At 29.5% G+C, this 13,109-nt stretch overlaps 1 protein-coding gene across 2 annotated transcripts; it reads right to left on the bottom strand.

Moving 5' to 3' along the window:
* Positions 1-4,759: 4,759 nt before the first annotated feature.
* Positions 4,760-9,652, bottom strand: LOC111006849 (choline-phosphate cytidylyltransferase 2). Of its 2 annotated transcripts, XM_022278937.2 has the most exons (9): positions 9,399-9,652; positions 8,903-9,016; positions 8,536-8,631; positions 8,258-8,300; positions 8,006-8,161; positions 7,799-7,879; positions 5,455-5,565; positions 5,121-5,305; positions 4,760-5,033 (listed from the first exon to the last, which is right to left on the bottom strand). In XM_022278937.2, exons 1-9 carry the CDS (start codon positions 9,557-9,559, stop codon positions 5,021-5,023), a joined length of 960 nt encoding a protein of 319 aa, XP_022134629.1. In that variant the 5' UTR covers positions 9,560-9,652; the 3' UTR covers positions 4,760-5,020. The 2 variants fall into 2 exon arrangements, with proteins under 2 accessions (XP_022134629.1, XP_087976009.1); XM_088119883.1 differs by having other exon boundaries at positions 4,760-5,305; positions 9,399-9,651.
* Between the last annotated feature and the right edge of the window lie 3,457 nt (positions 9,653-13,109).

Raw genomic sequence — 13,109 nt, 5'->3', positions numbered from 1 at the left:
GAATGTATATTCTAATTGGATGAGAGATATCTGAAAATGAATAAGATAATGTAGACATTATTTTCAACCATTTTTATTGTTTTACAATGTGATGTATTTAATTGTTATTATAAGGGGATCTAAAAAAAATTATTAATCTCTCTATTATATTATCGATTTCAACTAATCATTTTGATGTTCTATATATTAATCTATTAAAATATTGTAAAGTCGTAAGATGCTAGCTCACAACTTTATTTGTTTATTTAGCTCCAACATATTAATTATGTGTGTATATATAATTCTTCTTTGTGTTCCTAACAAAAGCAGGACGGTATGGAAGTTTGAACTTGCAATTTCAAAAAAATGAGTAGATGTCAATTGACGTTGAACTATGCTAATTTTGACTTTTTAAGAAACAACTATTTAATATTGAAGTGTTGTTTCAAAACAAGTTTCTTGTTTCTTGTTTCCGTTTCCAATGTGTTACAATATATAAATATAAATATTATTTAATCATCTTTGAATTCACGAGTGTTGGACTATACAATTCTATTTTTCTTTGTTAAAAATTAAAAAACAGCCACAAGAAACGATAACGTTACCAAACGAGCCTTAACGTTCCCGTTTCTTGTTTATGTTTCTTAATTTTTAACAAAGAAAAATAGAATTGTATAGCCCAACACTCGTGAATTCAAGAATGATCCAATAATATTTATATTTATACATTGTAACAAATTAGAAACAGAAACAATAAACTTGTTTTCATTGTTTCCAAAATTTCTATATAATTTTGAGAATGTTTTCATATTTAGTTGTAAAATTTTTAAATTTCTTAATAAAATTTGGAAACGAGAATAAGAAAGGGGAATGTTACCAAACGGGCCCTAAGGCTAACGTTTCGAATTATTGTTTCTCGTTTCTAATTTTCTTAAGAAATCTAAGTATTTTACAACTAATTGTGTTCGTTGTTTCTCCTTTTTTAGAACATTATCAAAATTGTATAGAAATTTTGGAAACAACAAAAAAAAGATTTTTTATATTCTCATTTTCAAATTATTCCAAAATTGTTTTATCTTACTTGAATTCATTAATATTGTGACCGAGAAATTCATTTTTCTTTATTAAAAATAAAAAAACAAAACCGTTACAAAACGAGGCTACTTATGCAACTAAATCAGACAAATCTCTTCCTTCATATATTGAACTAAAAAATCCTTTAAATAAAAAAGTTGAAACTTATTATTGTTTAATCCATAAGAAATGCCCAAATCTCACTGTTCGTGGAAATCTTGAAAATATCTTTGAAATGATTGTGATAGTTCTTTTGCAGTGTGATTCCCATACAAAAAAAGTGAGTTAATTCTTCCAATTCCTATTAATTTAGTAGATTAGTATAACGATTCATATTATTAAATCAAGATTCGAATCTAATAATTTCAGCTTGGAAAGAGTATGAAGGGGTGAACATTTTATGAAAAGTTACCTTTTTTTTTTTTTTTTTTTTGAAAAGTTATGAAAAGTTACCTTATTACGTAACCATTATGAGGTGTAATTGTGACATGCAAACAACCATTTTTGTCATTGGGTGAAAGATTCGAGAAAATTTTGAATCAATCAATTTTCTTTTTCTATTGAGCTTTTTTTTATGCACGTGAATATTGGCGATTAAGATATATTTTTTGACTAATTTTACATAACAATTAACTAATCATTCAATTAATATTTTGTTGTTTGTAAATTTATAAAATTTTAATATCTTATCATTGAATTTTTTTTTTGGACCATTTATTCCAAAAATCGCTTTACTTTGTAGTGGTCAAGTTCTTGGAACTTAAATTTCCAATATAATCATTGTATTTTCAAAAGTGAAAATAATTAAATCATATTGAAGTTGTGAATTTGATCTTCTATCTACACATGTAAAAAATTAAAAACTTTATATGGTATTAGGGTGTATTTGAGAGTGATTTTGGCATACCAAAATCACTTTTACCACCATCAAAATCACTTATTTTCTATAAATCTGATAAAGTAAAAAATTGATTTTTTGAAAGTTTAAAATAAATTGACTTTTAAGGTATCCTTGGGTTTGAAAAATCAATTATAATTAAATTTCTATTTCTAAAAATCTGTCACTCTCAAACACACTTAAGTGATTTTATGTTTATCTACAATCAAGTTTTTAATTTATCAATTATGATTAACAGAAATTGAAGTGATTTTATCATGTCAAAATTACTCCCAAACACGTCGTTAATCCTACCGAATAATTTTCTCGAGATTTTGAAGTCTCACCCACCCATCGGGTCAAAGTCAAAGTCGTAAATATAAGCCAACAGATAAGGTTTGCAAGCGGATGGAGTTCACATTCGGGTCGGATAAAGTCAACAAAACCCGACAGTCAAAGTGGGCCCCCCGTCATAACTCCATGGAAACACTACACATCTTCCATACTTCCACTCTACACTTTTTTTCCCTTTTTTTTAAAGGTTAAATTATAGTTTTGGCTTCAAAATTGTAAGGATTATGTTTCTTTTGTTCCAATAATTTAGAAAATTTTAATAGGTCTTCGAATTTGTTAAATTTGTATCTAATAAAGTTTTTGCTGTTAATTTTATTGGTTAAGTACTTACTCACGGTATTTCAGTTATGTGGCTAACTAAAGGTGTGTTTTATTTTAAAATCATTTTTGAAATTTTCAAAATCACTCCCCTTTATGTTGATCATATTTGACAAATTAAAAAAATTGATTTTAGAAAAGTTTAAAATCACTTTAAATTGATTTTTAAGGTATTACTTGGATGGTGATTTTGAAAAATTAATTATATTTAAATATCTTTTTTCAAAATCACTCAGTATACTATCACTCCTAACACACTTTTTTTTTTATAAGTTTAGGTATTTGGTGGAGTAAGCAAATTAGAGGTTTCGGGGGTTTATTAAATTATTAAAAGTTATTTGAAGTGAAATTTAGGCTAAAAAATTAGTTTTCATTATAATTTATAACTACAAGCAAAAAATATTCCCTTAATGGTTTATTGATGAAAAAATATTGATGGTTGAGATATATTATCGACCAAAAAATCATGAATTCAAATAACTAGTCACAGTTAATATAGCCCTATATATAAACTCTTTTGGGTTTCTCCGTAGTTGATTATTTGGATCTGTTCTTTCGGTTTGTGGCCTATCTTTCAGAGTTTTGGTTTCAGTTTTTCAATTCGAGGTTTGGAGAGACTATGAATGTGTGGGAGACAATGAGGCAAAGGCGAGCAGTGACAAGGATGGAAACGGCTGACGGTGCTGGGGAAGGTTGGCCGGAGATGAGAGAGAGAACGAGGGAGGAAGGGAAGAGGAAAGAGAGAAAACCCACTAACGATCAAAAGAGTTTAGGAATCATTTAGAATTATTTATCAAATCTTAAGAATCAAAAATGTATATTTTGAAACTTATTGACCAAATAGATACTTATTCCAAACCTTGAGGACTAAAAATTTTCATTTTAAAATTTTAGGGACCAAATAGACACTTATTACAAATCTCAGGAACCAAAATGTATTTTTTCTTATATTTTAATAAAACTTATTGTGTCCTTATTCTAAATTAAAAAAAAAAATGAAGTATCGCCTTGTCGATGTTATGTTATTTTTTACTTGGGAGAGGGGAGTGAGTGAGAAGGAATTGGAATAAGGCATAAAGCTTTTTGCACTTTTGAGTTTGGAACTTTGCAAAGACTTTGAAAAGTCTTTCATCCTTTTTCCACAACAAACATCGTTTGTCACTTCAACTTCATTCACTCTCATGCCCATCCCAACTGGCCTACACATCATTTATTCTATACCTTCTTTTTATTTTTTTTCTATTTTTCATCTAAATTCTAGTCAAATCTTATCATGTATTATTATTTTGATACCTATATTTTTAGTTTTGGTTTATTTTAGTTTTCATATTTTGATGATGTTCATTTTTGTCTCTCATATTTTAAATTTTGGTTCATTTTCATATCGATTTTCAAAATGTTCATTTTGATCATTATACTTTTAACCTTGGTTTATTTTAGTCTTCATATTTTAAAAATGTTCATTTTTGTCTCTCGTATTCTAAACTTTCGTTCATTTCAGTCCCTAGACTTTAAAATATTCATTTTGGTCCTTGTACTTTTAGTCTTAGTTTATTTTAATCGTCATATTTTGAAAATGTTCATTCTAGTCATCCGTATTTTAAACTTTTGTTTATTTTAATCCCTAGACTTTCAAAATGTTCATTTTGGTCCCTATACTTTTTGAAAAGTGATCATCTTAGTTCATATTTACAAATTTTTATCATAAACTTTACACCTGATGAAAACTCTTTAGTATAAAATAATGTTTACATTTTAAAAAATATATTAATTTCAGTGTCGTGTTAAAATTGTGATAGAAAAAAATAAGACTAAAATAAAATTAAAAGACCAAAATTGTCATTTTTTAAAAATACAGAAATCGAAAAAGACATTTTGAAAGAAAAATGACTAAAATGAACAAAAGCGGTAAGTAGTAGCATTTTAAACTTGAAATTTTAAAGTCGTGTGACTTGTGGCTTTGGCATCATAACATAGATAAAAAGTGTTGAGGTGGCATTGTTGGGATGGAAGTATCAAATTGTCCTGTTTATAACATTCCAAATTCCTTTGCAAACCAACAACATATGACTACAAAATGGGGCAGGTGAAGCCAAGTAAGCCTCCTTTTCAAAGAAAAAAGGTATTTGGCAATTGTTTAGATTTTAGACTCAAAAAGAGGGAAAGAGAAATATATAATATCAAAACCATATTTATCACTCATACATTCATTACCTACAAACAGGAAACCCAAAAGCAAACTTCAATTACAATGATTCAAGAAAACAAAAACAAAAGAAAAAGCCCTTCATGTCTATCTGTTTTACAAGCTTCAAGGAAAATTTTCATCCACCATATGCACAACATATCTTAGAAAACCCAACTCACCACCACCAAGTGCCCTTTTCTTTTTTGGCTTTGGCAACTAGCAGTCATGTTTTACCATCTGCACCTAAACATATAGCAGCAATATACGGTAGAATCCACCAAATTATGCACGTAACATATATATTCAAACACGACGTAAAGCCATGTCTACCTTTTCTTCTCATCTTTCTCGAATTCCTCATAGAAGTCCTCATCATCGTCGTAATATTCTTCGCCATCGTCGTCGTCATCATAATATTCTTCTTCAAGGTCTGAGTCACTGCCTTCACCATTTCGTAGATACTGCTGTTGCGCCCCCATCAACCGCTCTTGAATTCGATCTCTGATGGCCGTGCCCTAAACAGATCCATGATTTTTCAGATGCAACCCCATTAATTTTAGTTCAAGATTCACCAAAACCATGTATGTCTGTGTACGTTCTTCTTCTTATCTACTTCAAAGCTTACTGCATTAATGCAAAAGGGATAATTCGCGAAAAGACTTACCATCTTATGACAGCCTTCTTCAAACATCTCTAGAAATCCAGCTACCCAGCGATCAGCATTTTCCACCCACTCATTCCGGTGCATGCCGGCAGTCTTTGCAACTGTTTGTATCTGCAATATCCAGGACAAAAATTTTCAACTATAAAAAGATAATAAAATATCCTGCTATAATCATGTCAAAGTAAATAATGCCTAGAATATAATTGTAGGTCCAACAAAACCACATAAAGTCCTCACTTTCACAGAAGTACAGAAAGAACTTTTTTCACTTCAATGAGGATAATTAGGAGGATCATCCAGGAACACTAATGAAAACAAGATTCAAAAGGGCATAACCATGATTAAAAAAATATGACGCAGTGCAACGGAAAAAAACAAATTGCATGACTCAGCTTTTTCTATTGCAACGTCATTTAATCAGAACCATCGAGTACAAACTAAATGCAGTGCTCAATACTGAACACAACAAAAGCTCCCCAGACAGAGCAAGAAGAACCGCTAGGAAAACAAATTGGAAAATATGCAAGAAAAACTTTACCCAGTAAAAGGCTTGGAAAACTCTTTAAACGAAAGAAAAACATGCTGCATAAAATGTAAAATACAGAAAAAAAAATTTAAATCAAGAGGTAATCAACTTGGTATGTTAGGTGGGTTAAGTATTAATTACCCAGTTTCCAATGTCCTCATATCAAAAACAAACCACGAAAGGTAGGACAGTCATTGAAAGTAACATTAAAGTTCTTCAAGTTAATTTAAGAATATAATGTTTAATACTACATTAAATTTAAAAAATAGGGTAATAATATTTGCATGGCAGTAAACTGACACGAAATTCAACTTTTCCTACAAAAATTGACACTTCAAAAGACGACTTCATAAATGTACAATTAAAATCCTTTTCTAAAAAAATGATATTATAAAATAAAATAGAAAGAAATGAAAGCCACACAAGCAGTTATGAATGCTATTAGGATAGAATTGAGGATACTATTAGGGTATTAAAGGTATATTAGTAAATAGATAGGGAAGTTGTTAGGGTCTTGGGGTTTTTTTTATAAATAGAGTGAGTGAGAAGGATTGAGATAGGCAATTGTTAGAGTGACTTAGACTTGAGTAAGAATATTCAAGAGAAGGGAGGGTCCAACACCTCGAATTACATGTAAATCATTGTAGTTGTTCTATATTTTATACTCCAATATGTTTCTAGTTGTTCAAGATCTATCAACAGCTTGCTTCCCTCCTCTGCCAAAAACAAAGATGGTCTTCACAAAGCTTTTTTCTGTTATGTTTTCACTTTCGAAAACTTCATTTTAAATTAATGTATATGAGAATCATCTCTTCAATAAATGAATATAGACCAAAAATATCTTGAACCCCCCATGTTTTAAGAATAAGTTTCAAAATTACATTAATTTTGGAATAAGTTCCAAAATAAAATAAATCCAGAAGAAGAAAGAAACCCAAAGGTACATTTACCTGCAACTTGTTCTTCTCTGTTTTGCTCTTTTGGTGTCTTAATTCAGGTAATTTTAGGCTAAGATAAAATGACGCACACCTTAAGCTTATTTAAAATTTTCTATTGGTCAACAAACATATTGTAATGTTACTATGTTCTTCCTCAATGATAGATAGCTCCAGTGAAACAGATAAAATAATGAAATGGCGTAACGGACACAGAGAACCGTGAGGCTCTGAAGAGAGGACATGGTTTTTTCTTTTTCCGAGTCTCATCAAAAAATAAAAGTAAAGTTTATACTCAATCAAACAAAACTAAAAGGTTAATACGTGGTCATTGAAGGAGACAAAAATTTAATTAGAAAGAAAAAGCTTAGAGACAGGATCTGATGTGCAAGGACAGAAAAGTATCTGGACGTTCAGAATAATAATGATAATCATAACCTCACTAATATGTACATGAGAGTGAGTAGTGCTAGGCATGGAGCCAAAGTTATGCCCAGGAGCACAAGTATGCACCTAAGTATATATAAAACAAAATCCCCGAGATATGGAGTTTACTCAATAATCAGCAGAGACGCACAAACTAAAACACAATAGATTCAGTTTCTCCAATGTTAAGATCACTAGCATTTTTCCTGACACTTATGCTTAACTAACAAGTCATAGCAGAAATGCACAAAATGTAAGACACCTTTAGACGAGACCTAGTGACAAATACTCAATAATGCAAGTGACCTGTGTTCCCATTAAGAAATAGTTTAATGCAACACCTAAGGTACAATTATCCCAATCATTTGGAATGAGGAATCACGTGGTGGGCAATATAATCTTGACTCCCCTACTACTGCATCCACAGGCCTATTGTTAAGATATGATATATGCGTACCTTTTCTCCCACCTTTTCTTGATGTTCCTTCACTTTCTCCTGTAATTTCTTCAATCTCATATTTACTCTTAGCCGCTTTTCCTGGCAATCATACACAACAAGATTGAGTTGTTTTTTAAGAAACAAAACCAATATAATCTAGCCTTGCTGACTAGCAAAATAAGTATTAATCTAGTAAAACGGGTCAATCTAGATGTAACATCATGCCTTCACATAGCTGACTCCAAGCTCTTTCCTTGAATAACCACGATCCAAATTACGCAGCACATACTGGTTATAATCTTTGACAATCCTCATGATAATGTCCGACGTTGATATTCCTTCTGTCCTTTTTGTTTCCTTGAACTTTCCAATTTTCTTAACCTACAAAGGAAAAGTTACCACCGATGAGACTATATACAACGGCTGATGTCTAAGCACAAAGCTGATCGAATGGATATACCCATCTTCTGAACTTACAAATTCATAAACATCCTTCCCTGCTCCCGAAGCATCAGCATAACTGTATAAAGACGGAAAAAGGAAAAATAATGAAGATATAGTGACATGCTGACATAAATCATTTAAATCAGAATAAAAATAAAATAAATCCAATATGACAGATAAATTCACGGTACACCAGTACAATTTTGAATGTTTTACTTATGTACAAAGTAACAAACATTAGATTTTTCAGTCATGGCTTAACCCTCTTCATTCACTTATTAGATAAAGTATATGATATCCTTAGTCCTTACGGGAGAGAATCATGGGCTACAAATTCAATATTGTGCTTGTCAATAAATTCTTGAGAGATCACCCACGGTGCATCAGGAATCACTTCATCCACCCACCTGCGGAAAAGAAAAAAAATAATAAAACCATGTTCAAGAATCCATGCGGATAAAATTAATTCCACATTTAGAGAAAGTATATAAAGTTCATGCAGATGTTGATAAATCACGAGTTCAAATTTCATGCATCATAACTACAGTTGAATTTAAAGGAGTCAAAAACACGCCTACTAGAAGTGATTGTATGTATCAAAAGCACATCTACTTGTAGCAAAGTTTCCAGATCCAAAAGCCCCAGTAAAGTAATTCAAGTAATGACGAAAACTCATACTTGCAATGGCGAAGAGATTCATATCGTTCAGCTTCAGTCATGACAGTTTTCCCTTTAAACTTGTGGGTAATCTCATCGTTGCAACACCCAACTAGCAGATAGGTATTTGGGAACCTGAAATAACAGGGAAAAAGAATAAGCACAGCTCGTCAATTAAACAAATGAATTCTCCCAAAGATGATGGAACATACACAGACAGCCCGAACACTAAAAAGTGACACAATAGAAGATCACGGACAAGTAAAAGCAAGTTAACAAACATAGAAATTACGAACAACCAAGTAGTCTAACCCATGAGAAGAAAACTCAAAAATCAACGAACAGGCGAAACATAGGAACTAAATTACTTAAATCGCAGAGAGTTAGAAACCAGAAGCAGAGATACAGATTATCCCGCGAACAGTCAGCCACAAACGTACCAGCGCATGAATAACAAACAAAAGGGAAGAAAATTAAGCAGAAGCAGAAGCAGAAGAAAATGGGAGATGAAACGGACGATTTCTTGGCTTGCTCAAGAGAGCGAGCGTGACCAAAATGGAAGAGATCGTAGATCCCATCGGCATAGACTCGAATTGGACGGTCCGTCGGCTGATCGGAATTCGAATGGTTTAGAGAACCGTTGAGGGTGGTGGAATCGCCGGCCTTCACATCCGCCATTCGAGTTACCTTACGACCTCCTCTTCCCTTTCGCTTTCATTCTCCTTTGGCGAGGCTTTTGATGTGCGTTTCTTCTCCCTTAATTTCTTTTTTGCTATTTTTTTCTCTCTTTTTTTCCCTTTTTTATTTTTTATTTTTTATTTTCTTTTTTTCGACTCTCCTGATATGGCGTGCACCTCCGACAACACGACATTTTCGCTCCCTATTTCTTTGTTTTCTTTTTTTTTCTCCGTCGGTATTTTTCTCTTATCCACTTTATAGCTAATAATAATCTCTTCTTTCTTTTTCAATAAGAAATATCTATTAATTATCCGAAACAAAAAAAAAAATATCTATGAATTATTTATCTCTTTTTCCTAACTCAAAAAAAATAAAATAAAATTTAATCTATTGTGTTTTGCCATATCTTCTTTTTGAATTTCAATATAATTCATTTATTTAAGATTTTATCCGGGGCGTTCAAGAAAACTCTAATTGATCATAAATTTATTCGGTTTTAAATTAGATTGATGTAAATTCAAATAAATTAAATTTTTATAGATTATATATATAATATTTTCACTATTTTAACAAAATTGCAGGTAAATAACGTAAATAATCATACTCAAATAAATATATATATCATGTGATAATGTTAGATTCCAACATTTATTTTGAAGATTCCAAAGCATCCCAATAACAAATGATGGAATCTCATTCTAAAAGAAATTGTTTTACTCGCGAGCATCTGTCTTTACATTAAGGCATTATTTACTTGGAATTACGGGTGTAAGTCGGTCGATTCGGATCAAATCGAGTCGGTCGGACTTCCTTTTTTTTTTCTCACTATTCAAACATAGAAGCCATGAAATTATTCCCCTCCACTTCATAGGAGATTTTTTTTATATATATAGTTTCTCAAAAGCAAACAAGAAGTTGAACATAGATTTTGAAATAAAAAGATTTTTCCTCTTTCTTCTTTTCTTCTCAAGAAGAAAGACAATAGAATAAAAATAAAAATCAATTAGAATCAAATAAATTGAAATTGAAATATTATTTTGTTCCCCACAAATTTTTTAGGATAGTAATGAGTTGTCTTTTATGTTGTTTACAAAATCGATTTGTAATTGAAATCGGAATCATATAGAAAATAATAATAGAATTTATTTTATTACTATATTACTTACAATATTTTTTATTATAATAATTTATTTAATATTAATAAATAATAAATAAAACTACATCAACTAAAATACACTTTCATTAGAACAACCATCATTTGATATAAAATATTATTATTTTGATATTTAATAACAATAAATTATATTTTAAAAAATATATCGATATTAATTAATAATAAGAAAATCAAATCAGATAATTAAACAAATTAAATATAAAATCATAATAAAATCATGCCAACTATACAATTTTTATTACAAAAAATTATTAGTAGTATGAATGAAAAATAATTAATATAAATATTTAAAAGTTAAAACGAGCCTAGCCTAGCGATAATTGCCATATACTCAGTTGGAGTTCAAATTTACTTCCCACCCCAACATGCCCAACATGTTGTTCTAATATATATATATATTATTTTAAAAAGTTACAGGTGATGAGAGATAAATGATAAAAGTAGTAAAGTAATTATAATAAATATCTACTGCCGATACAATAAGGAATAAGAATTGCCGATACAATAAGGAATAAGAATTGATTACATTTATGTAATGACACCACTTTTCACATTTTTAATATTAAAGATGATCTAAACTAGATTGGTCCTATATATTTTTTAAAATATAACTTATTGTTTATATGTACTATTCATGTGTGTTTTCTAAAAAATATATATATGTACTATTCATGTGTCAGTCACATGTCTATCACATCACACCAATTAAATACATCTCAACGTTCTATTTATGGTATTCACATCATATACTAAGTAGATTTTTTTTTCCCTTTAAACTCTCTTCTAGAGGCAAATAATGTTTTGACAAATTGAGTTATGTTCATATAAAAAAAACATTTATTAAATGTTGAAAGTTCATGGCGGATATTATTTCAATTAATAGGAAGATTAAAGGAAAAAAAATAATTTCTTTCAGTGCTCTATATATATATATAATCATTAGGTTTAAAATTTTTTTAAAAGAAAATAATTGACCTAATCAAGTATAGTTGAAATGGTTAAGGCACCTGATCAAAAGATCATAAAATATTCTCCCGCTCTCCCCTCCCCACCCTTACACAGTGTCGCTGCCAGCACCAGCATTAACAACGGTTTTAGGGAGAGAATAATTTTTAATTATTATTTTTTTGAAAAACTATAAATTTCTACCGCATCGTAGAAAAGCATAAAAAAATCACATCATATTTCTGCAAAAAAATAACCAAAAAGAAAAAGAAAAAGTTAAAAGGACAAAAAAAAGGATATTATAGAGAATTTCAAGATACTAATTTTAAAACTTGAGTTTAAATGAAATGAAAATTAGAATTTATAAAATATAAATCCTAGATAAAAATAGAACCGAGAGCATAAACTTAACTCAACTTATTTGTAAATACACCTATCTATTTCTGAATAAAATAACGAGACAAAACTCAAAATTTATGAATTATAAGGTTTTTTAAGACAATTCATGTAGCTTTTATAAACCATGAATGGCGTTAATAAAATCATTAGATAAATATTTATTTAAATTCTCAAACTTTTATTATTGAAGCACTAAAAAATGTGAGAAATGGATAAATTATTCTCCATTCGGCAACGTAGAATTGACCATTTAGACACCTGACACGTCTCCAATAAAAGCAACACACGATCAGAAATAATAGAAGAAGAAGAAGAAAAAAAAAAACACTAATAGAACAAAAACTTAAAGGGGCCAATTATTTTTTATGGGAATCTAAATACATGGCATATTCTAGTGTCCAAAATATTATATATCTAAAATTATAAATATTTCACTTACTTAGATTTATTTGACATGAATATTTATAAAAATATTTGTTTTAATAATGTCGTGTAATTCACATATTCAAATATTTTTTTAAATATAAAATTTAATAGTTTGTTTTTTTTCAGAGGAATTTAATAGTTTATTTTATATTTAGAAATATAGTTATGGTATATAATCACTTATCAATAAATAAATACACTGATTTATTCTTAAAAGAAATTAAAAAATGGATGAAAGGAATACATATATATATATATATATATGTATGTAAAGTAGAGGAAAAAATATCATTAAAAAACATTCTTTATTTTATTTGTAAGAAGCATTAAAGGAAGTTTGAAATTTGAACCTAGAATTTTTTAGTCGAAAATAGTATCTAAACCAACTATATTAAATATCCGTGTAACACTTTTACCCAAACAAATATAGAAATTTAAAAATCCACCTGAAAATTTTTAAACACGTTTGGTGACCGTGAAAAACTAATAGAATATCAATTTTCATTCCATGTTCTCTACCATAGTGAAACTTTTATATCAAAAGTAATTTTCAGAATTAAATAGTCAAATTTTCCATTTCAAAAAAAAAATAAAGAAAATGTTCTC

Source organism: Momordica charantia (genome assembly GCF_013281855.1).
Source record: "Momordica charantia cultivar OHB3-1 chromosome 11 unlocalized genomic scaffold, Mcharantia_2.0 BLBB01000011.1, whole genome shotgun sequence".
NCBI classification, from domain to species: domain Eukaryota; kingdom Viridiplantae; phylum Streptophyta; class Magnoliopsida; order Cucurbitales; family Cucurbitaceae; genus Momordica; species Momordica charantia.
The sequence above is the reverse complement of the archived record's forward strand: the minus strand, read 5'-3'. Positions and strand labels throughout refer to the sequence as shown.